Genomic DNA, 26051 nt, shown 5'->3' with positions numbered 1-26051 from the left:
ATAACAAGATTTCTATTAATCCTGTTGACCCCTCATCTGCGATTGCTTTCAGCAGCCATTTACTCTAATTGCATGCGCAGTGCAATGTTTAAGGGAGTATTTTCAAAAACAAAAAGAACTTACGTGAATGCAACTTGCAGGCACCATTATGATTACATTCAAGATGGAAGTTGTACTAATTTATTGCAAAAATACATCTTGCGTTTCCTTTGGCTACGTATAATGTTCCTGGCTGTGCATATAGTAAATTTATCAAAAATTTTATTATTGCACAAGTGAACAATTATGTTGTGTAATGTTTGCAAGCGTCAAATAAATCTCACGTCATAGACATGTACGTTAAAAAAGGTGCAACTGACTCACACGTGATACATATTTAATGGACCATGTAATGAAATGCTGAAGCTTTATAGCAACATTTAACGTAGGCTGCCGAATTCAGAAAACTTCTATTTTGTGTCGGTGTGTCATTACTTGGTCGAAGTCACTAAAGCGCACGTGCCATCATCAGGATTAGCCTAAACATTGCCTTGTGAGTACAATTAGTATGACACATTTTTTGCGGGCTGGCGTGATACCTAAGCCAAACTCTACATTATGTAAACAGCCCCTTGTTGTGCAGGCGCGTAACGATTCAAACTGCTTGCGAACATATCCTTTCAACACCAACACGGTAGTGCACTTACTTATAAGATATGTATGCCGGTACATACCCGCCAAACTGCGCAAGTGCACACTCGCGTATAGAGATTCATGGGAACCCGGACACTGGCATTTCATTCAATTTGGCTAGATATTTTCGGCCGTGTCAGAATGATGTGAGTGTATTATTATTATTATTATTATTATTATTATTATTATTATTATTATTATTATTATTATTATTATTATTAATGTTGTTTTTGTTGTTGTTGTATTTCGCAAAACGTCCAACAGCAAATCCATATGCTGTCATACTGTGTCGTTATGTAAGTTTTATGAGATCAGTTATCTTGGTGTTCTTTTTGATAGCATGCTGAATTTTTTCTACTTGCATTAAATGTGCTGCCATGCGAGGCCTTCATTCTCTTCCTGTTGGCTCAACATCTCGCGAGAATCCGGTTCTCCTACAGCCTTCTACAAATTGTACACCGCGATATGTCGTGGTCAACTTGAGTACATATGCATTTTTGATTTGGAATGGCCTTGCTAAATCCAGCAGTAGCGCCACTGAGTGAGTCCAGAAAAATTTCATAAGCATTTACCCTCATTGTTTCACTAGAATCCTTTCAACACTGCTAGAATATTATATTTGCCATCAGTTAACGGCCGGCAAAATCGCGCTGAGTTGTTATTTCTTTACAAGCTAGCTCAGGGTTGTAATAATTTTCAAATTTTGCGTAAGTTATCGAGAGAGAATCGACCATTGCATGTACCTGCCAGCTTCTTTCAACGCTCTATCCTTTACAGAATACCGAGTCTATTTAACGTCAACTTTCTTAATTCGTTATGTTTTTCATAGTCTACAGTCATTTTTTTTTGTCAGTGAGGGCTGCCCTGTCCTAACCTAGCTTTGCACATGTACAGATTCTTCCCTTTTCCGTCTTTCAGGAAGCCTTCGGCACGGTTATGTATATTCCACATTATTTTTCAGTCCCATTCCATGAATATCTACTGTTTTATTTGTTGTTTTCATTGTGCGTTCATTTCTTTTTGACTGCTCGTTTTTGCTCTTTTTATTGATTTGCATTTCTGTGGACAGTCTGTGATGTATTGTTTGTTTTTGTTTTCTTTTCGCGCGCGCCAGCATGAAAGACCCTATGGTTGTTCTTGGGTAGGTTAAAAAATGATTGATTGATTATTGGTTGATTGAATATTATTATTATCATTATAAATGCTTGCGAAATAAGATGCAAATTCGGCTGAAACGAGTCTTCGTAGCCAGCGTACACGAAGCAGCGATTTCAGCTCCACGGAATGCCTGTCTCAAAGGTCTTGCACGAGCAGCTTTCTGGGCCTGCGGGAGGAAGTTGAAGTCCATTGTACGAAAAAACTCGCCTGACTGCTAGGTTGCAAGGGGTGCGCACAGTAAAAAAAAATACAAAAAAGGGCGCCCTTCGGATGAGTGGACAATTCGGAGAAAGTTGTTCGAAGAAGCGCGGCGCGTAGGCACCATGTAGCCCTGTCGTGGCATACAACAGTCTGTCGACAGTCGACACAGCAGGAAAGAGAGTGCCGCGGCCCATTTCAAGTAACGAGGAAGAAAATAGTTTGCACAAACATTCAGTCGTATGGTAATAATATTGCGTCAATAATTGTTAAAAAATAAAACGTCGTTCGCCAATGGGTTCAGGAAAGTTTAGTTCTAGTGAAAAGTGCGTAAATCATTGATCTCAAGGAGTAATGTAGGGTTCATTGCAATATTCATTGTCAAGCCTGCATGCACTGTATCCGTCCGCGTCATTGTTGTTTTTTTTTTTGCTCGCCGGAGTCATGGGTGCCGTGCTGATCGAGTTTGTTAATTTTCATTCCTTTTGCTCTTATTTCGTGTTCAACTACTGCTCCAATTTACACAAGATAATCGCGCAGCTCTCAAGAATCTACTTCGCTGTACGTGGCGAAATTGTGGACGGACGTGGAAGTGTTTTTGTGTGCGTGTGCGTCTGTACGCTGCTGGACTGGCGATCGTCAACTTTTCGTGCGAGAAAAAAATGGATACCCATGCTTGCGGGCAAGCGTTTCTTCAAAACTTCTTCCTAAAGCAGTACGAATGGACGTGGTGGCTTTAAGGTGTGAATAGGTTATCAGGATTAACAGGCTCCTTGAAAGACAAGTCTCGGTTAAATGTTAAGGTAAGTTCATCATTTTCATTACCTTCGCACGTTGTTCATAAATATTATGATAACTCGAAAACATACCACATTGCATGCTTGCTGAGTAAATAACTTTATGCTAATCGTGGTTACGTCATTAGACTGTTTTGTATAAGCGATACGACAACACTTTCTTTTTTTTTCACTTGATCCAGACAGTGCTCTATTTAATTAAAAATCTACACCAGGAAAATGTTGGTTTCGTGCCATTGTACTTTTCATAAATATATTGATTTAAATATACTTGTGTTGTATTTTTCTCATTTTAACGCTTGAGGAAAAACCAAGGATAAATTCCAACTTGCGCAATTACAAATAAAAAAAGAGTTGCATATCTCCAACTCCAAGGGTGTCATGAGATTTATGAGCCCACGTTTGAATTTGTCTTGCGTTTGAATTTATCTTTCTTCGTCTACGTTCCACTTGTTTTTATATTTACGTGTGTTTTGATAAGGACACGCAGTTAAAATTTTGTTGCTAGTTTGATTCTTCAAAACAGGGTGCTATGTCACGGATCCAAATGGAAAAACTTAAGAATAGCCCGTAATTTCGTTTCCGCCACCTACAATCAGGGTGATATAAGCGTAAATTTGACTGGAATGCGTACATCACAGGCGACATTATCGTTACTGATGTCGCAACATCGCGTGGTTATCTTGAGGAACTGCGCATACCCGCATACATAGTTACACAAAATAATGTGATGTCACGTTTTAATCCGTGAGCACTGTAGATAGTTTTACGCAAGCCGACAAATAAACTGGTATGATGCATTAGGGCTTGCTACTGTGTGAAAAAACTGGGGGACCGTTAAGCTCCGTTTTTCACAGTTGAACGTGATAGCAGTATCGATCCTGTTTCTTGTGCGTAATTCAATCACTTAGTGTGTACTCTTTATTGCATTATGCTACTTGAACAAATTTAATTGTGGAATAGTACTGTGTAATTGAGAAGGTTGAAAGTGTCTCAATGAAGGTTTCGCACATGGCTGCATTTTGTGTAAAAAGGGGTAACATAGTTTCAAGAACAAGAAATATTTTGTAATTACTGAGTTGCGCGAAAAAATTGAAATACAAAAGGTAGACACCTAGACGCAGCACACACTGACAACTGAAACATTGTTGGAGAAAACAGACATACGTATATATGCGGTTACGAGAACACGTGCGGTGAAAGAAAAGAATTATATGAGCAGACAGATCGTATAAATGATGCGCTTCCAGGAAAGCAACCTTAGTAGCAAGCAACATAAGTGAGAGTTACGTGACACATGAATCCCCAGCTTTGTTTATGAAATTCGCCTCTCCGATTTCCCGCGCTATACCGTGTCACTGAATCTGGCTTTAACTACCGTATTCCAAACAAGGGCGTGCAGCCACACTCTCTACAATATGATGATTGGTTAGAGAATGGTTGTTAATTCCTTTAGAGAAGCTTTGTGATCTACAATTATATAAATAAATTCTAAATAATACTTCCCACACGACAGTGCAGTGCCGTCCACCACATGATGTCCACACTGTGAAAGAAAATGATCAGATGTCTGCTCATCTAGTCATTTTTTTTCCGCCTCACGTGTTGTCGTAACCGCATACATATGTCTGTTTTCTCCAATGAAGTTTCAGTTGTTAGTGTGCGCTGTGTCCAGGTGTCTTCCTTTCGCACTTCAAATTTTTTCGCGCAACTAAGTTAAGATGAAGTACCAACTCGCCCAGCAGAACGTGCTTCTCAATATAATGTGTGTAAAATGTTTTAGAACTTTATGCACCCACTACGCAGTCGTGAGGGAATACGTGCAGTAACCAGTGTGCCTTTTGTAATGGTTGGCTGTCTTTAGACCGCGAAGTCACGTTGGTAATAACGTGTTGTGATGCTTGATGACAATGCCCGCTTGTATCATGCAATATAGCTGCGATAATAAATGTTGCGTTGTGAAACCTGTATGCAGGATACACGTATTTGTTAAGCATGACAGTTATTTTCCTTGCATTTACAACAAGAGGAAGTCATTCATGCTTTATTTCCAAGCAGATGCATAGCTGTGTGGTAGAGCACTTGCATGCAATGCAAATTGCCTGCATGATTTCGATCTTCACTCAAACCCGAAAATTTATAATATTTGTTTTATTTGCATTCTCTCACCTTTCGATCATTGACAAGACGATTTTTCACGGAGAGCCACCGATGCCTACACCGGAATTTCTGCAGAATGAGCTCTTTACCACTGTTACGTTAATGATGCATTATTGGCAAAATGGAAAGCGGATTACGTTTACAAAGTACATTTTTATTGTCCCGTTGGCAAGAAATATTGTTAAATGCTCCGGTCCCACGCGCACAGAGACATATAGACACCAGTTTTAGCAGTCGTTCTATAGGTCATTAGTCACAATACTTGTACATAACAAGCTTGCATACCAATCACTTTCGACCGAACTCCTTAAAAGTTGATTATCAACTCACTTAAGTTATTCAATGCACACGCAGTACATACGGTCAATAGCAAGTCAATATTTCGTTTTGACTAACTATGGACGCTCCATTGACACATGAGAAAAGTTTTAAACATAACACACTGTGAAAGATATCTTTACAAAACTCAAATTGGGTTCTTTTATGCTATTTATTTTTGTCAAGTCGGAATCAATAAAGCGGAATATTTACTTGCACCGTACTATGTCTCAGACCGTGTTGACCATAGGTTCAAGATAAGAATAATCGCATGCAAGACTGACATGTTTAAAAATGATTTTTTACCAAAAAAAATTACAAGATGGAACCAGCTGCCTTCTAGCATTGCCTCTACACTCCCAAATATTTGTTTTATTTTATGTTAGAATTGTTCCGACTTGTGTGTTAGAACATGTTCCGATTTATATATAAATTTTTCTTGCAGATTGTGATTCAGGTGACTTTGATTATTTGTTTGGCTGGCTATGTATTTTTTTGTATTCTACTTTTCGTAAATGCTCCCCCAATGTAATGCCAATTAGTGCTGTGGGTAATGAAATAAATAGATAAATAAAAAAAGTGTCGATAAGTAAGCAATAAATTTAAGCACAAAGAATGTATCTCTTCAGGAAAAGTGGACTAACAGTGACATGTGCCCACCACAAACTTTGAATATGATGCCAAGTTACATTCTAGCAAATAGTTGTTGAGAATAACTTGAGATATATTGAGGATAACTTAATTGAACAAGAATGTTCAGGGGGTATGTACTGCCTTTGTTTTGGAGATGATAGTGACTGCATGCAGACCTTTCAACAAACAGGTATATTTCTAGCTGAAGAATGATTTGAGCAGCTATATTTTTTGCCGGTGACACAGGCTGAACTAATATAGATGAATCATTTGAATGGCTTTATATAAAGGTATCCATATAAGGTCATATATGAAAGCATCCATATAAGACCTTATATGGATGCTTCTATATATAGCCATATATGGCCATATATAGCAACACCCATATATGGGGATATAAGGCCCATATATGGCTATATCAGGATTTGGACATATCAGGTTATATACGGCCCATATATGGGGATTCCATATATGGGCCAGATATGCCCAATTCCTGATGTAGCCATATATGGGGATTTTTATATAAGTCCATATATAGGATTTTTGTAAGGGACAGCACCACGCTTCAAAAGCATTGTGCACTCTAACGTGGTTTTGAGGGGGGAAGCTCCTTATGCCGTGGGTCTTGCGTCCGCGATGTATGTATTTGTAGTGTAGTAGTAGTAGTAGTTGTCGTAATAATAGGAGTAGGTAGCCACATCTCTGTTATTCCTTTCAATGTCCGCTGGATGGCGGTACTTGAATATATTTAATATGGGATGAAAAAAATTGCGAGATAGCGGTACTTGGAGTGTTCTCTAGATGAACGGATGGACAGATGGACAGAGAAACAAATACATGGACGGACGGATGGACAGACGGGCGCACAGACGGACTCACATACGGATGCACGGACGGACGGCCGAACGCAAGACGCACGAACGGACGGACGCATGCACGGACTGATGTATGCATTGCCCCACTCATCATCATTCAGTCCGTGATTTTTTTTCGCACTGCCTCCAATATCGGAGGCACCTTACGTGGTTTCACATCGGCTCTGTGATCGGACTTTGACTAAGCATCGCCTCCGAGATGGCAGCGCGTGGCGTGTTTTTCTGCGGCTGTCCCAATCGCACGGAGAGAGCGTGTTTTCAGAGGTAGGCGTGGCTCACTCTTTTCTCTGCACCACGATGCTCCCGCAGAGGATCGAAAAGGCTTTGATTGATATGTGGGGTTCAACCTCCCAAAACCACCATATGACTAGGAGAGACGCCGTAGTGAAGGGCTCCGGAAATTTCGACCTTCTGGAGTTCTTTAACGAGCATCCAAATCTGAGCACACGGGCCTACAGCATTTTCGCCTCCATCGAAAATGCAGCTGCCGCAGCCGGGATTCGATTCCGTGACCTACGGGTCAGCAGCCGAGTACCTTAGCCACAAGACCACCACAGCAGGGACAGAATAGAAAAGCCGGGCGCGCCATTGGCGCAGCTTGCATGGGCGAAAAAAAAATGCGTTTTTATAACCTCGCACTGATGTGAAAATTTCAGGTCAACGTATACAAAAGGCAAAGTTAATGCTGCTCGTATATATTCTGAAATGGGCCTTTTTTTCTGTAGATTTGCGTCACCCATGATAGAGTACTTATAATTGCGATGCCTCAGCATGAATGATGCATGTGCTGGAAATTTACTACACTTTAAAGTTTTTGGGCTTTATAGTAAGGGGGGCACTGGTGAAGAAGAAAAAAAATGGCAGCCCCGGATCCTAAAGCGAAGTCAGAGTTCGCTTCTACGCTCAAGGATTATACACTCGATTAAATGGGTTCCTCTTTCCATCCTTTAATAAAACTAGCTCTGCTTTCTGTAAATCCGTTTCAAGAATTCTGTCATACGAGACTGAACATAACCGGTTCTCTGATGACCACGGGCTGGTCGCAGGCGAGTTTTGATCAATTGTGGTCGCCCATTAGCGCTGTGAGTTTTACGAACATCGAAATCTTTTGCGTGTACAAGAAGAACCCGAAACGCGTTCAGAGTTTGGGGTACCTTGATTGCATGAAACACGGCGCTTTACATCAGTGACAATTCGCGCTTTTCCTTTCTTCAGAAGTCTATCTCGACGAATACTTGGTTTTCTTCAGAAGGACGCCGTTCTGCTGCATGTGCGGCCTTTTGATTAGCATGCAGTCGAGAGTACGGTATATCAGATTCGTTTGATTGATATGTTGGGTTTAAAGTCCCAATACTATGCACCATATGATTTTGTGAGTCTCTGTAGTGGAGGGCTCCGGAAATTTCGACCACCTGGAGTTCTTTAACGTGCACTCAAATCACACGAGCCTACAGCGTTAATGCCTCCATCGAAAATGCAGCCGCCGCAGCTGGGATTCGATCCCGCGACATGCGGGTCAGCAGGCGAGTACCTTATAGACACTAGACTACCCCAGCGGGGCAGTACAGTAAACGAACACGATACTGATATTGTCAATGTGCTTCCAAAACATCAAAATACAGATGACAAAAAAGAGATAACGAGGCACTTTCACTCTGAAAGACATGGCTAGTCAATGTAAATCGGCTAATCGAAGCCTTCTACAATATTCCGGCAAAATTACTTATCACCTTCAGAGACATGACCAGGGCACTCAATTATCTAGAGCGTAAGTGTGCTTTAGTTGACCACCTCATAAATATCTATGTGCAATAAAATAGTAAATCAATGTGTGACAATAGGAGGGCAACATGACTCAACGACAATAACTAGCCCAGTTTTTAGCCATACAAGTCTCAAGAAAGATGAATTGTTTGCAAGAGTTTTTTATATTTCTTAAATCAAGGTATTTAGCTCCAAGACGAAACGAACTGTAATGAAACTACACTCTAAGCCAAAAATGGCCAAAATGGGAGCAACGGCTGTTTTTACTCCTTCAGACTGGCTGTTACTCTCCGAAAAGACCAAGCGGAACAAGATGGCCGACTTGTTCGAGAATGGGGGAGCAACTGTATTCATCTTAAGTTTGTAAGGGAGCAACGGAAGGAGGAACCGCTGTAAATGCTCTCGTCACGCAAGGGTTACTCCCCGGCAGGACACCGCACACAAATATGCATGCCGCCCACATTGATATTCATGGGCCAGATTATTGTATGTTCTGTGTGCCAAACTTCACCAAACCAAAACAGTGATTTATTTTAGCATCCGTAGATAATAAGATAGCAGCGCTGGCTGAACACAGAAGGCCTGAGAATACAGTACGGCAAATACCTAACACACGCAGCAGCAGAATGGAGAGTTGGCACGTCAAAGCGGACCGAACGCCGAAACACGTGCAAAACAACGATAAAAAAAGCCTAGACACGCCGTTCGTCCGCGAAGTAAGGGCGTCAAAGTCGATCAAGCACCGAAGCACGTGCATAAGGACCCCCCCCCCCCCCCCGCCCAAATATATCGGAGAAGAAAAAAAAAAAAAAGCGGACCCAGACGCGTTTCTCATCAGCCATTCACTTAGTAGCACGCTTCACCGTGTAGTTTGAGGGCAGAATGACAAATCTGCGCCATCTGCGCCCGCACGACAAGTGTGGCGCTAGCGTAGCAAACGATGTAAGTTACAAAGTAATTTTTATTCAGTGTTTATGTTGACTAGCACTAAATAAAAATTACACTCAACTTTTTATATTTATTTATGAGTTTTAGTGTACCTCAGTTTTTTTTATAATTGTATTAGGAGAACACACTGAAATTATTGCGCTGATGCCTGTGCTGCCACTGCTCGACGTTTTTGTTTGTTTTTTTTTCGGCGCAACTAGGTTTGCGTTCGCACTACTTACTCATTTTCATATGGTCTGTGGTTGGCGAGCACATGGACGTGCGAGCTTGTCAGCTATGGTTTGATCGTGTGTGTGTGTCGCAGATTTGCGTTTATACTTATTCGTGATGAAGGTTAGTGTATATTTATCTTTATGGAGCGCGAGGTAGTTGTGGATTTTGCTGCTGGGTGGAACAAACACATCGTAAACACGTCTTCAGCTATCTGCAAGCCTGTTCGCTCGTCGGACAAAGGACTGTGCATGCATCAGCGTGCAGGTGAGTGGCATTTCCAGCAACATTTGATGCTCTTACAATACACTGTTGAGTGGTTGCGCTATTGAAAGAGAAATGATTTGCTCTTATTCACCGTATCCATTGCTAGCCGTATCGGACTAAATTACCTCTATTACCGCCTGCATACCCTCTTGCTTCCCCTGTCACCACTGCAGTGCCAGTGTACTTTTGCAGTTAAAAGTTCATTTCCGCAACACTACCTCGCTTGAAAAAACATTGGGGCGGGGTTGTAGCTGCATTCATACTGGCACTTTTCTACCATTGGCTTTATGTAATGTTAACGGCTAGTGTTGGGGCCTTGGGCCGCATTTTTTAGAGATGTAAAGTGTATGTAAATCAGTAAGTGAACAAATCATTGTCGCATCACTTCACTGGCATAGCCAGGCGGTTGCGCACAGAATTTTTTTAGGCCGGGCGTAGGGAGCCCAAATTGACGACCACATTCGCTTGCCCGGCCTATTCAGATAAGCGGACCCCCCCCCCCCCCTCCCCGCACGCCTAAAAAAAAAAAATCTGCCCACATCACTGCGTCACTTGCTTCACCTCTGCGCTGAACGTACTATTTTATAAGCGCACCATCAAGCGAGCAGTTTACATGTTCTGTTTACATATTGACAGAACAATTGGAGAAGGAATGACCCAAATCTTTCAGATTTCCTTAGTGATGCAAAACCTTAGCAAAACTGAATATTGTAAAAGACAATCATAAATGCTGTATGTTCTCGTTAGCGCTGTCATTATTCTGCATCATGAAATCTTTATGCGCTGTGAAAACTTGGCATGCCGTTGAAGTCACATATCGACGTTAATACCAATCGACGAAAATTTCGACAACCTCAATAACGCTGTTTGGGATTTGCCGCGTGCACATAATTAGGCTGATTCCCACTTGGCTGTTCTTAACCTGACTTCACTGCTACCAAATGAAACAATATTTGATGCATGTCTTTTTGCTTTTTTTTTTCAGGGATATGACACAAATTTGGTTATACTGCAGATAAAGATGCTCCCAACGATGCTAAAGTACAGAAAGCAAGTGAATTTTGGTAAGTGGAGACTTTTTGTACTACGTATATGAAAGCATCGCATTTTAGGGGCAAACTGTGCATGTGTTGGCCAGAGAATAGTTCATTATGCCACATGGTTGCACTGGCACTGACAATTCGACATGGCTCCGCTGGCCCGTGTGTGTGCTCACACTGTTACCGTTAAGATAAAATGTTTATGTTTTCATTGCAGGGATTGCTGTTTGTACTAAAAAGCCAACTGCCAAGATTTGTTTACGCTGGCACTCCTAAAAGTATGCTTTCCCTATTTACATGGATTTTGGCTTGCACAAAGCATAACACTTGGGCCTAGATTCACAAAGTCCATGCGCAGGCCTTCATAACAGCGTTTCTTGACTTGCCTTTACCCTGTTTTCTGCAGATGTTTCGTGCGTTTAAAAGTGCCTCAGCATGTTGACCTCCCCCACTCTGAAATATTCGCGTTCAAAGTTCCGCAAGAGTGGGCTTAACTTTCTTGTGCACCTCTTTGCTAGTCCAAGATACTGAAGTGTTATGCTCTTACTAGAGGTGGCAGTGTTTCTAATGTTTGTATTTCCATCACATTGACCAAGTATGCGATCTTGGCTTGACTGGTAGCACATCCTCAACAAATGTCTTTGTGGCACATGTAGAAGGCGGTACAAAATAAATAGGCAGACATTCACACCGGGAGCTAACTTCTAATAATGCTTTTTTTTTGGAAACCGTGGTGTGCTTATTCCAATTTGTCTAACAAGCAGTAACCTGTTTGGCTGTGAACCAACAAGACGTTGAGCTAATAAAAGCTTCACATCTTGTTGCTCTCAAATATATATGTATTGGCAAGCTATCTGTGACACTGTCAAACAAAGAATCAGAATATCTGTGCATGCCTTAAGATATATTGCTTCGTTTACATATCTCGTGACTGTGACTCGTCAACCGAGTGAACAAATGCACCCTAGTTTTCTAAATTTAAAGCATTTTTTGAAGGTAGCACGGTCTACATTTATTTGTCTATAGTTTTGTCCAGCCGTTTGCGTCAGGTACAAAGAAATATACTGAAAATTATCATGTTGCCTCTGCAAATGGTTGCTTTCAAGCAGGCTTTGCATGCTTGGCTTGTGCCTACAGGTATTGCACAATTCAAGACGCAGCAGCGTATGATAGAACAGTGGAATTGAGAGCAACTATGTGCACGAGCTAAATAAGTATTTTAACATGAGCGGACGGTACGTGTTATTTGCCACACACATGACCTCATTTAGAATGCCCATTGGTGAATGGGCTCATAGAAATGTCACTCAGCTGTGTATAGGAAACAAGTTAACTGAACCTAAGGGTATCTTTAACTGCTACAAATATGCCTTGTTGAGGTGCTGCACATTTTCTTCCAGAATATTGCTGTCTGAGACATCATGTGAAGAGCGTCTACCACATCAGCATTTATATGGCTTGCCAAGTAACGTTTGGCCGAACCTTCCTTTTTTTCACATTTCGTTTTGCAGTAGACATCCTAGAATGTAAGCGCTGCTGCAGTGTGTGTGACTCATTGTTATGAATTGATTCTGGCATGTTTAACCTCACACTTCTATTTTTTTTCTTGCAGCAGTGAGATGCTTCACATATGCCTGCGGTGACGTTCTGCTGCGCTAGCCTGATGGAAACACCAGCTGCGAAACTTGAGTTCTTCAGAATTGGAGAAGTTGCCCTTCTCTCACCAATGATGACACAGACTGCCCTATGCTAAAAATTCAAGATTGTTTTTCCACGGATGACGCAGAAAACCTTTGATGTATTATGGTGTTTGTTTAGTGCTGGCTGTGGTGTGGCGAAGTCTACTTTTACGTGTGGTCACACGTCGCCTCATAAAAAGAACAATAAAGCATTTATTTTCCTTCGATATTGTCCACTTTTTGTGTTAGAAGCACCCAAGCAGTGCTCTTCCAAGGAGCTCTCGCCATGTGTTAAGCGTGTGACAAGCATACTCGAGATACTCATTTCCCCAAGGAGTAACTGGAAGCATGTGCAGTTGGTTTTCAGAGAGTAACTGCGAACACGTTGGAGGAACGGTAAAGAGTAACTGTTGCTCTTAGAAGAGCAACTGGTGGGAGTAATGGTTGGTCGGCAGGGAGCAACTGGTGGGAGTAACTGTTGGTCTGCAGGGAGGAACTGGAGGGAGTAACTGTTCATCCCCCGGAGGAGGAACTGAAAGGAGAGCAACGGTTCCTCTCTCTGCAGTTACTCCTTTTAGGAGAGTAATGGGAGTGGCAATGCAATTGCTCCCTGAAAGGAGCAACCCCTATACCCCTGTTGCCCCTATACCCCTGAGCAACCCCTATACCCCTGATACTACCACAGACGAATTGATACCTTCTTACAATTATATATATAAGGGAAATTCAACAGTTGTCATGCTTTTTTGGTAAATTAGATCAAAACAAATGACGTAAAATAAAATAAACTACTTGCCTTCATTGCAGCCAGAAGGTATTAGCAGAGGTTCTCAAAAAAAAAAAAAAAAACATGCACACGCTGGAGTCCTGTGCGCTCTTTCTTCCGCGGTGTTCGCCACCACTGATATCCACAGTGAATGCGCCCTCTCGCGGTAGCAGGGTGCGCAAGGCTATACACGTTCGTTTTTCTGGGGAGCGCGGCGACTGGTACGGACGAACAAGCCGCGCGCCCGCCATCTCGGAGCCCATGGACTAAGATACAATGTCATGTGATGACGCCATCGTGTGACGATACGTCACAATAACGTCATTATGTCATAATGACGTCGCAAACTTTGTGATTGGTGCCATCGTCACGTGAGGCTGATTTTTTTGCGTCACTCATTCCCGTTTCCGCGGGACACCGACGGTCAAATTTTGTGCTCGATGAGGCATCTAAGTAAAAGAGTTCCGCAGCAGATGTATGTGGCGCTGCATGGGTACCCGTAGCCGTGGTGACTTCCCCATAATATATAAGTAATTTAGTAGCAGTTAAGCAAGAACGTATGTATACAAGACGTATACAACACGAGACACAATAAAAAAACTCAACTGGTGTTCCTCGGCCTTCAGTGTCAATGGGTGGTTGCTGTTGCATCAGTAGCGGAGCCAGACATATTATCCGTAAAGAACGTTGTTATGTTAGTGACTCCTGGCATGCGTGTGTTGTCGATTGCCAGTTTTGTACGATGCACTCTATGACAGACAAATTTCTGGAGGCACGTTCGTTCCCGGCGTCCACCCGGGCCCTCACTAGCGCCGTCAAGGGACCTTTTTGCGAAATTTTCCAACTTTGCATATGTTTATCTATGATATATACATACGCATACAAACACAAGCACCAGCGTACATGAAGATGTGGTTAAACACCCAACCCCCTGCCTAAGAACGTTTGTGGCTACGCCCCTGCTGCCACCAGGTCACACGGTGTTGTGGATAGCCGTTGCAACGACACTACAAAGTGTGAGGCTGCTATGTGCTTTCTACAGGAATCATGTGATTACAGAAAGACCCAACATGTCGCGGTATCATTATTTAGTGTTGTGGTTGACAGCGATGGTGTTTCTTCGTGCGTTGGATATTAGGTCTCGTGATTCACCGATGCTAAACACCGATATGCAGGCGATTGGGAAGACACACATCACGCTCTCGCTTGACACATACCCGCATTGTCGACGGGCTCTTGTCACAATTTATTTATGTACCTAACAGAGTTGCAGCTGTATGAAAATACAAAACACGGTGAACAGCAGGAGATAGCGAGGTGACCACGGATCACGCCTTAGAAGTGGAGGACGAAGTGGCGCCGCTTTCCAGCTTGTTGCCCAAGTAGTCCATGGTGTTGAGCAGGTGCTTGGTGTGCAGGCCTTTGACCAGTAGCCTTCCCGTCTTCTTGTTGCGGATGTCAACGGTGAGGAAGGCCGTGCTACCGCCCAGCTTCGTGGTCATCGCCTCCACCAGCACAGTGTCCCCGAGAACCGCCTTGTCGACGTAGCTGCGCAAGAAAGACGAGGCCGTCGAATCAAAGAAAAGATCTTGACGGTCTTCAGACGGTTTGCGCGATCGTCACTGCTATTTCATTGTAAACATCTGTCATATTCTCACTAGAAATAATGAATTATTAATTCGTGTTCTTACACAACAAAATTCTAACGACCTACAATATGCGTGGGTGAACGCCGCTGTTAAGCAACATCACGTGCTTCAATATTATCAAAGTGAACAGAATTATAAGAACATGCACTTGAAGTGTGTGCGTGTGTGTGACGTTAGATGTGAGAAACGTGTGACGAACCTCACGAGAACGATGTGGTGCAGTAGTGGTGAGGAATCTATTAAACATGGTTGATCGTACAGCCACCACATCTCTTGCGTTATATATATATATATATATATATATATATATATATATATATATATATATATATATATATATATATATATGCGTGTGTGTGTGTGTGAGAGAGAGAGAGCAGCCATCATAATATAAACCTCATTTCATTGTTTCGTAAATACGTTCACAAATCAAAGTCATTGCCTATAACATTGCAAACTTCTGCATTCACATCAAATAGACTGCACAATCATGTTCTTTTATTCACACGCATCTACGGCAAAACATGCATTTTTAACTCATCTGCACTCCTCCGCGTCAACCGCATGTGTAACGGCCATCCAGATGAAATTGTAGCTGAACGCAATCGAGAAAAATTCCGGCACCTTCTAATCACCCATTTCCAGGATTAACTGCTAGGTTTTATACATAGCTTGCACCTATACGTCACTCGACGTCACTGCTGGGAGCGAGTCGACTATCTTTATGAACCGTGGTCAGGCCTTGTTCAGTCGCGTCTCGTTAGACCAACGAGTTTCTTCCTCCGCGATGGTTATGCGCGCAATTTAAGGCTGCGCAGCCCACTAATACGAGCTCCTTTCTTATACTGAAGCTTATTGAAGACTAGCGCGAGCGTACAAAAATGCCCAGCGCGAACCGTCGGAAGACTGGCTCGCATAAAAATAGCGTGCGCGTTTGGACGAACGAAACGACAATGTTCGCGCGTGTGGAGCTCGTAGAAGGTAAGCGGCTGAAAGCGGAAGCCTTATGACAATAACGTAGATACTCTCGTGCTCGAGGAAAGCCGTCCGCGTTGTTCGACGAGACAAACCCAGATTGGGGGGTCTCTGCAACTCGGCTACGGCTCCAAGCACACAGGCGCCGCGTGGCATGAGCGCGAAGAAAAGCATGCGTCACGATAAGTGACCAAGCAAAATTCGAACGTCGCCAACGATCTAAATGCCGACACGACGATTGCGAACGCAGCAGCTCAGCGGGACGTGTGCTGCCACCGATGCCACCACTGCCCGTTCACCTGTTAACAACAAAAAAGGAGCAAACAATGCTGCATTACGAAACCTTCTGTCCCGAGCAAATCCTCCGTGACCTACGCGAATGAGTACACCTCCACTTTCATCGTTCATTTTCCCCCTCTGCCAATTCGAAATTTCATCGAGCATTTCTGCTGCTGAACCAGATCAAGGCACTCGTTCGTGCAGAGAATACAAATGCGGCTACCGCTGGATGTCAGTCCCTACGCAGTGACTAAATTCTCAGTACTATGTATACGTTCACACACACGTACACCCATCTATGTTTATGACAAAGCAGCAACACGCAAACGGACAGGCGCGATCGAAAAACGCGTCGCCATGTTAGCACCTCGACGTACTCGCGTGAGAATTGAGCTCAAACATCATTGATTGACATGCGGGGTTTAACGTCCCAAAACCGCCATATGATTTTGAGAGACGCCGTAGTGGAGGGCTCCGGAAATTTCGACCACCCGGGGTTCTTTAACGTTCACCCAAATCTGAGCACACGAGCGCAAACATCAGCACTTGTTTATCAGGCAGCGTTCAAGCCTCGATATTTCATAACTCGGGGCTGGCGTATGTATAAATTTGTTGAACCATTAAACTTACCTTTGCAACGACGATCACTATACGGTCGCGAAGCAGCTTAGCAGGCAGGCTTTTTTTCCCAGCCGCTGGTGAAATGTGCGCTTCCACCGATTTCAAAGCTTTCAATTCACCTAAGTTACAGTATCGGTGCTGAAAACCAAATAGTTCACGATGCCACCATTCGACACCTCTGGGATGGCAGAGATATTTGAAGTAGTATACGTTGCGGGTCGAAGTGTGTACGAATACACTTTGTCGCCCTTCTCTCGTAGCGAGAACGCGCTTCTAGGAACTTCGACTGGTACGCCGCATTTGACGGCTGTCTTGTGCCAACCGGCGGCATGATGCAGAGAAAAAAAAAAAAACGATGGCGAGGAAGATAGCGACAGTGGCAGTGCGGCTCCGTCGTTCTGAAAACTGCATTCATACGGCTCGCACGGGCGGCTATAGTCTGAGGGGCGGTTCATACATATATGGCCGCCGCAGTAGGACCGCAGCAAGAGTGACGTCATGTTCAAGCTACGTATTCATATCAAGTTCTCCACTTACGCGTTTGATAACTGCTAGTTTCTTGGGTTATATTATTTTTTCTTTCATTTTTTCTATATTTTAAAGACTTTTAGAAGGTTTGAAAGCTACCATGCCATTCGATTATGTTGTGTAATATTGAGCGATGTTTTCTTTTGAATAATGGAAAGTATTTTGCTGATTGTGATGACTTTTTAATAGCTCGTCTTACGTCAATATCTAACATGTATAATGATCTGCTTTCCATTGCCACTGTATTAAAACTATTATTTTTCGTTTTTTCATCATTATCGCTGTTAGGAGTTGTATAATCATCGACAATTTTTTATGTTATTGTTTGTATGCAAGTTGTGCATATCCATGTATCTATTCTTTTTGTGCTCCCCTTACACAATGCCCTGTTGGGTCTCTCAGGTGTTTTGAATAAATAAATACATAAAATAATTACACGCACGAAATGCCGGCTAGTGCCCCGGTTACTGTTTCGTGATCACCTTGATGAACTCGTCGGTAAAGCGTTGGACGTTTCGTGTATGTGTGAGATTTAGGTCGTGTGAGTATCGCTGTTCACACGACTTAAACGCCGCACGCGCCTATACCATTCTCTACTACAGCTATACTTTTTGTTACTCATGCGACGTTTCGTTCCGGCATGACGCGAGTTGATGAACCTGAAGCGCGCGGGCTCTCTTCAAGCACACAACAGTGTAACTGCGCACTCTTGCTCTGATGAAGCTGTCAAATCGTAATGCAGCGTTCGACTTTTCCACGCAATTTATGAATCCGACGCAGGTGGTCTCCGACGCAAGTGGTTTCCGAAAGAATAATGCAGGCGCGCTAATGCAAGACCCAAATATACAAAAAAGTACGCTGAGCTGGAGCTTTCCGTATACGACAGAGGTATAGTACGCGCACAGCGTAACGAGCGGAGTAAACATAATTGGGGCCATGTCCTGAACATTCACCACGACATCTCCAATCTTTTGTGGCGATGCAAAACATCCGGCCTCTTTATTCATAAAATCGGATAATGCGGACGTGTGGTCTGGTTCCGCCAAGCATATGTAATTTCTCATGCCATCAAACCATCGTGAATATCGGTCATATATTTGGCCGCAACCCGGTTAGTTCGGACGATCCTCGGAGAGCACCCAGCACGACACACAAGGGAGTGAAAACGGCATTTGTGAACACCTGAAACGGCCGCGGGTCTTCAGAAAGGCGTGGTCGGCCCCCGCAATCGCGTTGTTAGTGTACGGATATAACGGCAGTGGGCAACACCTGCTCAAGCTACCGCCGATAGTCACGTCACAGAGGAAAACTGATGCCCCCCGCGCAGTCAGCCTTGTATAGGCGAAGGTTCCGTGAAACCAGCTGTGCGGGCCCAAAGCGTGATTTTAGGGCCGAAACTTCTTAGGGTCAAGCCATGTCCACCGTCCGTCGTGACACGCCATGACGCTGAAGAACAAGCGCGTTCCAGACGTACCCATTCTCCTTCTGCCATTACGGCACAACACATGCAAGATACCCACTGTACCTGCCTAGGTACCCGGCCCATGTCTCTTTTTTCTTCTTGATTTCAGCTATGATATCCTTAAGCCCGGTTTGTCCCATGGCCCACTCTGCTCTCTTCTTGTCTCTTAAGGTTACACCTATTATTTTCCTTTCCATCGCTCGCTGCGTCGTCCTCAATTTAAGCTAAACCCTCTTTGTAAGTCTTAAGGTTTCTGCTCTGTATAGGTAAATACTGGCAAGATGCAACAGTTATGTGCTTTACCATTGAGAGTTAGTGGCAGATTACCATTCATAATTTGAGAACGCTTGCCGAATGTGATCCACCCTATATCCTTATTCTTGGAATTATTACACTCTCATGGTTTGGCTCCACGACTACTACCTGTCCTAAGTAGACACATTCCCTTACAGTTTCAAACGTATTTCCACCTATCGCAAAGCGCTGTTTTCTGCCGAGACTGTAACGCAATACTTAAGTTTTGTGCATATTTTTTTTTCAGACCTACTTTTCCGCTTTCCGTGTCCAGTTAAGTAATCATGAACTGTAATTCCTCCCCTGACCTGAGCTACTCATCAAGGCAATGACATCAGCGAATCGCAGGTTACTAAGATACTATCCATAAACTCCTATCCCCAACTCTTCCCAATCTAGGGCCCTGAAAAACCTCCTGGAAGAACGCGGTGAATAGCATTGGTGAGATCGTGTGTCCCTGCCTTACACCCTTCTTTATTGGCGATTCTTTCACAAATTCTTTGTGGAGAACTGTGGTGTCTGTGGATCCACAGTAGATTTCTTCCAGTATGTTATGTAGGGTTCGTATTGCCTGATTCCGTAGTGCCTACATTACTGCTGGTGTTTCGGCCAAGCCAAACGCTTTCTCGTAATCTATGAAAGCTGTGTATATGGGTTGCTTGTATTCCGTAAATATTTATATTACCTGATTTATAGAATGAATATGGTAGCCTGTACGAAATCCTGCATGGTCCTTTGGCTGATTGAACCCTAATGTCGGCTTAATTTCATTAGCTATAATTTTTGTAAAGAGTTAGTAGAGAACAACTAGTAAGCTGATCAGCCTGTAATTTTTCAAGTCCTTGACGTCTCCTTCCTTATGGATTAAGATGATGTTGCCATTCTTCCAAGATTCTGGTACCCTTCTAGTAAAAAGACACTTCCTATATAAAGTGACCAGTACTTCCAACACAGTTTCTTCGCCATATATCTTTCAGCAGGTCCGTTGTTACCTTAACCTCACCAGCGGCTTTGTCTCTTTGCATTACTTATACTGCTTTCCCTGTCGTCACTGGTAGGATGTCGAATTCTTCTGGGCCATTATTGCTTCCTACGATATCATATCCTAGTTGTTTCGGCTTCTATACTCTGAAGAACTACTCCGCCACTATCCCATCCATATTTGTTATGAACTTCCTTGCCCCTCAATGCATACATCCGAGGTATATAGTTCAATGTTTCTGAAGGCCCGCCGTGCGACGCAGTCCTGAACTACGCCGCTGGATGTTCGTCGACTGCTTGCCGACAAGAATCGTTGAAAGCGTATACCTCATGTTCATGTCGACGCTGACGTTGCGCACATTGCGAAGGGTCAGGAGCGCGTACGTGCTGATCACGTCGACCAGGCTGGCCGAGAAACTCCCTTGCATAGTTCCAAGGCTATTTATAAGGTTCTCGTTGACCGTGACCTCGGCGGTGCATTTTCCGTCGCCTGCCGAAAGGATACGGACCTGTCAAGAACAGAAAGGGACGCGGAGATTGAGAACACTTCATTTCTGAAAGATCAGCACGTACGCGAGGCTATATCCCACCTGCTATATGGGCCGAATTTAATGACGGAAACAGTAGGAAAGCAGCAATGAAGCAGCACTTCATCCATCGCGAATCAAGTACAACTCCAAGTGCAAGAGCGGCCCCGTGATTATTGTAGCATGGTCAACACACTGCTGAATGAACTTGAAGATAGAAGAGCTGTCTCGTAAAATGCGCAAATGTATTCACCGCTTCGAAGTGTCTCGTGAACGTCCCACCGGCTACGACACGCTGCAGGAGTTGCCGCACACCGTCCAGCGTGTACGCTGCCATGTTGTTTACTGCCACCGGTTTCGGTTGCTGTGGAACAGCTGCGGAGGAGACAGCGCTAGGGGTCGTTTTTGGTTTCGCTTTTCCATGTGACGTTTTGTAGACAATGAAAGGCAAAGACAAGCTCCAAAAAATACACGATTCTAAAATTTGTTTTGTCTGTTCTCGGTTGTATTCAACACATATTGTATGAAACGCTAGAGTCCAAATCAGTGCCCGAGTGACTCAGTCTTGAAGGCTATGCTTATGCAGATTGAGTGCGTCAGACTGCCAACGAAGCTCATGATGGCAGAACCAGATGCACGTCAAAATTGCCACATTTTCCACACAACAGAATTAGGGTTACTGTATATTATACCTTTAGGTATCATAGCAAGTTAGCTTATACAGTAACTCTAAACCACGGAGGGCTCTAAACAGAATGAGCGTGGAGCGCGCGGAAATTCAGTCTGGAAAAGAGCGCCAGATCAGCTGACTTCTTGACGCGAAAAAGTCTAGTGGCGCCACGTGGTGGTAACTGACTGAAACCTCGAGCAAGCGTGTCAGCCGGCGGCGCAGAGCTCGACTTGAATCAGGCACACGTGTTTTCCGATAAACAATGCCGCTTTGGTGTGCGCCTCGGTGAAAAATTTGTCGAGTTCGGAGACCCTACCTCACCCCACACGCTTGAACTGCAGGCTCTTGCAGCCTCCGTTGTTTCTTTTCTGTGCGCGGAGAAGAAAGCGGTAAGCGCTCTCTGCCGATTCCGTAGCTTTGCGCAGTGCCGGCATTATGCAAGCATGCGCGCCGCACATGTGCTCTGGCTTCAGTTTTTCCCTGCTAGCCGCTGGTCCACCAGACTGAGACACTGTCAGTCATTTTTCTCACGCCTAACAGCTCTTAGAAGCAAACGTTAGTGATGGGGTGTTTCTGTCTACACCCAGACAACTAGCTAGGCTACTCGAGCGGTGTGCACATCGTAACCGTGGTTTACCAGTCGTTATTCGTGCCAGTTTTATTATTTTATACGACTGTGCAGCGAGAAAACGTTTGCCCAGCCGTTTTCAAAAAAGGAATAAAACGTATCTTAAGAATGAAACTCGCCTTGGCTCTAAACTTTCACTGGGATTTAAGTTAGCGAGCGAGAGCTGACCACGCCAACTCTCCCGCGCTCAGCATGAGAAGAGGGTAATGAAGCTGAAGTTTTTTGTTGTTAGCAATAGTGCAGTTATTATCCATATGAGATTATATGTTTTCTTGGCCAATCCACCAGAGTGGGTATGATCCATGGATTCTGGGCTACAAATACCATCGGCCGTTGTTCAGGCGACTCGTTTACTAGACGGTGTTGAGCTTCGTTCATTCGTTTAGAATTGACGCTCAGCATCTCTTCGGACGCCTGACTGCGTCCCTCGCATAGCGCAGCAAGACCTGCACTTTAAACGAAAACGTTGTGCTTCGTCCAGCGTAGGTAGAAATTGCGGTATCTGCTTGTTCGGTGTGTACGCGGTGCTTCCAAATGCTCTCGTTGACGTTGAGTAAATTTCTTTAGATTTCCCTAGGAGCGTGAAAGCAGCGGTGTCGTTCACGGCACGGCCATGGAAACCGCGCCAAAGAGAAGACCCGCGCAGCTCATCCTCGAAGATGGGACCGCGTACGGGGGCGTCTCGTTCGGAAATCCGCGGTGCATCTCCGGAGAAGTCGGTGAGTTTGATGTCTCTCCACTCCTCAACAAGACCAGCCCTGTGTACGAATGAGGCTTCCTCTAATAAAGTTCCGTTCGAAGTCGGCGCTCGTCCTGTGGTGCTTGCTGTCTTGCTCCTGACGTACCCCTCCCCACTGTTTCAATTTGTATTCAAGTCTGGCCTGTCGCAGCCTAGAAGTCGCGTGCTTCTCTGACCTCGCCCACATTTCTGCACATGTGCGGCCTGATGTGTGCACTGGAAAATGCTGAATCCTCAACACTTACGCGCCACAAAAGCGCTGATGTTATTCTTTCGGGCCACGAGCTTGAATAAATCTACGTGTGTTCAGTAACATGTCAGGCGAAAAGCCAGGAAAATATTTCCCTCTGTCAACACTTGTGTTTTGTATTGGGACATGAAGCCCAATCATTTCAGGTTCTCATAATTACTTCAAAGGATCTTTAATGTTGAGCAAGTCCAGCACTTAGTATCCAACTGTCAAAATAGCAGAATTTTTTTAAATAAAAAAGTTTTATAGCATACTGCAGACCACATGTCCATCCCAGCTGGAAGGGCTCTTATTTTGCATACAAACAAGAAGTCCAGTGCAAAATATCAATACAGCAAGTCCAAACAATGTAAAAGACCTCAAACATAATGCAGAAAGGGCCCTTGATATCTATACAAGAAGTCCAATGTAATACGAAGACATGAATAAGGTAATACAAAGACTATACACATTTTCAAACACCACATGAGGCATGGGTGATGAGCTGATTTTGGAAGGTTCATCCGTGGAGTTGGGCTCCGACTCTGTTCTAGGGAAGGAGGAACATTTGCAAGTATCTGTCCTAGCAAAATGAGGGGTTAATGCGTGTGTGTAATAATGATGTGTACGTTTCGTGGACAGGGGCGACGCATAAAGCGAGCTCTATGGATACTTCATGATTAATAAGTGATTGTGGAAAGTTCAGGCAAAGCACGTGTCGGCGTGTTTGAAGCAGCGAATTAGTAATTGTGGAAAGTTGAGGCAAAGCACGTGGCGGCGCGTTTGAAGCAGCGAATTGTCATTTTCTATCATGAGCTTTGTGGGGGAATCGGTGCATTTAAAGATAACAGCTTTTCTCTGGATTATCTTCGTTATTTTAATGTTGCCTTTAGTGTGTGGGTCCCATGTAATACAAGTGTACTTTAATTAAGGTTGAATTAATGTCATAATGCTTGACCGGTGATGCTAAAATTTGGGTGAGTTGGTTTTGACTAAAATTGTATTACAGCAAGGAAAAACAAACAAACAAGGAAACGAAGAGATGCACATGTGACGGCAGCTAGATTTCTGCTGAAATTTTACTCCTGACACATAGGATAACAAGTAAAGAAAAAATATCTATACTGAATGTATTGTCATCAAATCAAGCTGCCCATGCCAAGCTATGTGTCGCTCATGTGCCCTGTCTGGCTTCACTTGCTTGCAAAAAGCCAACTACTGCTTTTTCAGGTCTTCGTTAAGTATTGCTGCAACAAGACGATTCGTGAGATGCACACATTCCACAAATTACACATAAAACACCACCATCTCTTGGCAATCCTCTACGGTTTAAAAAAACCCTTGACATTAACATTTTTGTAATCTTTTTACTGTAGTTTGTGGCATTGTGTTCGGTAATGCCAAAGTGGAATCGTAAATGCTTTAATGTATTATTTATAATGCTAGCACTGTTAATTGTATCCAACTCTCCATCACGTCGAAAGATTCGCCAAAAAGTTTTGAATGAACTACTGCCCCACGCTGCTTAAGACGTGCACTTAAAGGGGCCCTGAAACGCTTTTTCAAGTAACCACGGAATGAATTCAGTGGAAAAGCTTATTGCCTCACGAATTCAATGCCGCGAAAATTTCAGGAATCCGTCCAGTGCAAGTGGAGTTACAAATGTTTGTTGCATGCTGCAATTGCATTCTCTCGACGAAAGCGCTGGAAGCTACGCAGGGAGGGATGGCAGGGCCACAGAAAAAAGTCACACGCGCCTCGTTGCGTTGAGCACTCTTTCTTTTTTTTTTCTTTGAGTGCGCCGCTTTTTTGGTGTGATAGGGCGCGCACGCGTGGACAAGTCGCAGCCTCTTGCAGCGATCTCTGTAACGAGCGAGGGTGCCATGTATAAATCAGCCAATCGCTGATAGATGAAGAATTCTTGCGGGATTTTTGGGCATATTCCGCCATTTGTCGAGAAAAGAAAAATCAATTTTTAGCTGACTTTGATAATTTGTTGTGAATTCCAGGCCGCATACTGTGCTATAATATTTGGCTCGTGTGTTGTTGGGAGCCCCTACTACTGATCGGCAGCGTTTTCTGACCATGCTCAAAAAGGGTTGCAGGGCCCCTTTAAGGTTTGGTGACGTTGAAAGTGCCATTTAAAAGTGAGGGCCTGTCGCACTGCAGATATTTAAATGGTGTGGGTGCTTTATGAGTTGAGTCCATATACTCTGAGGAAAAAAACTATTCCTGGCCTTAAGCAGCCAGACCCACCTTGAAAGCAGCTGACAACAAAGTGAGGCACAATAGCCCTCGCAGGATGGCAGTCCTATTGTGCGCACCCTGCAATTGTTTTCTGACATTGACAATACTAGCTTTTTTTGTGGAATGTCACACTACGCCCTTGATCTACACCATGCCGTGTTTTTTTTCCTCCCAACTATGCAGTGTTCCAGACTGGCATGGTGGGCTACGTGGAGTCGCTCACGGACCCCTCGTACTGCCGGCAGATTCTCGTGTTGACTTATCCCCTGATTGGCAACTACGGTGTTCCCAGCACCGAGGAGACTGATGGGCACGGCATTCCCGTCAACTTTGAGTCACACAAGATCTGGGCAGCTGGCCTGGTCGTGGGCGAGTGTGTCGACAAGTACAGCCACTGGAGCGCCCGCCGCTCTTTGTCAGACTGGCTTGACGCCTCAGGCGTGCCGGGAATCTCAGGTTGGGGAATGCTTTACAGTGAAAGCAGTCATGAGATCAAAACTGCCAATTTCGATGGCGTAGTTGTTTGCCGCCAGTGTCAGAAAATGAAAATACTGTCACACACAATGAGAAAAAATATATATATATCCAAGATCAAATGATCCACGCCGTCTGCATCGCAGCCACGTATTCTGCCACAGAATCACAACTATGCTTGAAATTCTTTTGTAAAATAGTGCAATTCAAGTGCTGTGTCGCATAAAAAATTGCATTAAGCTTTAATATACCATGGTAGAAGA

At 43.9% G+C, this 26051-nt stretch overlaps 2 protein-coding genes across 2 annotated transcripts in view; one reads left to right on the top strand and one right to left on the bottom strand.

The window, feature by feature from the left end:
* Positions 1–14691: 14691 nt before the first annotated feature.
* Positions 14692–21211, bottom strand: LOC142771965 (acyl-coenzyme A thioesterase 13-like). The gene is made up of 3 exons (XM_075873985.1): positions 21055–21211; positions 20602–20783; positions 14692–15033 (listed from the first exon to the last, which is right to left on the bottom strand). The coding sequence occupies exons 1-3, from the start codon at positions 21136–21138 to the stop codon at positions 14814–14816; spliced, it is 486 nt and encodes a 161-aa protein (XP_075730100.1). The 5' UTR covers positions 21139–21211; the 3' UTR covers positions 14692–14813.
* Positions 21212–21657: 446 nt separating this feature from the next.
* Positions 21658–26051, top strand: part of r (carbamoyl-phosphate synthetase 2, aspartate transcarbamylase, and dihydroorotase rudimentary) — a 147241-nt gene continuing 142847 nt past the window's right edge. The window contains exons 1-3 of the mRNA XM_075873983.1: positions 21658–21860; positions 22667–22818; positions 25498–25770. Coding sequence (XP_075730098.1) covers positions 22713–22818; positions 25498–25770 — 379 coding nt within the window. The 5' untranslated portion in view covers positions 21658–21860; positions 22667–22712. The remainder of the gene's footprint in view (positions 21861–22666; positions 22819–25497; positions 25771–26051) is intronic.

Source organism: Rhipicephalus microplus, chromosome 9, assembly GCF_043290135.1.
Source record: "Rhipicephalus microplus isolate Deutch F79 chromosome 9, USDA_Rmic, whole genome shotgun sequence".
Taxonomy (NCBI): Eukaryota; Metazoa; Arthropoda; class Arachnida; order Ixodida; family Ixodidae; genus Rhipicephalus; species Rhipicephalus microplus.
This window is presented reverse-complemented; position numbering and strand designations above follow the sequence as displayed.

Coding starts and splice junctions, on each gene's coding strand:
- LOC142771965 (XM_075873985.1), bottom strand. CDS start 21,138: ATGGCAGCGTACACGCTGGACGGTGTGCGGCAACTCCTGCAGCGTGTC. Junction 20,784..21,054: donor TCACGAGACACTTCGAAGCG/GTGAATACATTT, acceptor TGTTCTTGACAG/GTCCGTATCCTTTCGGCAGG. Junction 15,034..20,601: donor AGCGTCGACATGAACATGAG/GTATACGCTTTC, acceptor TTTCTTGCGCAG/CTACGTCGACAAGGCGGTTC.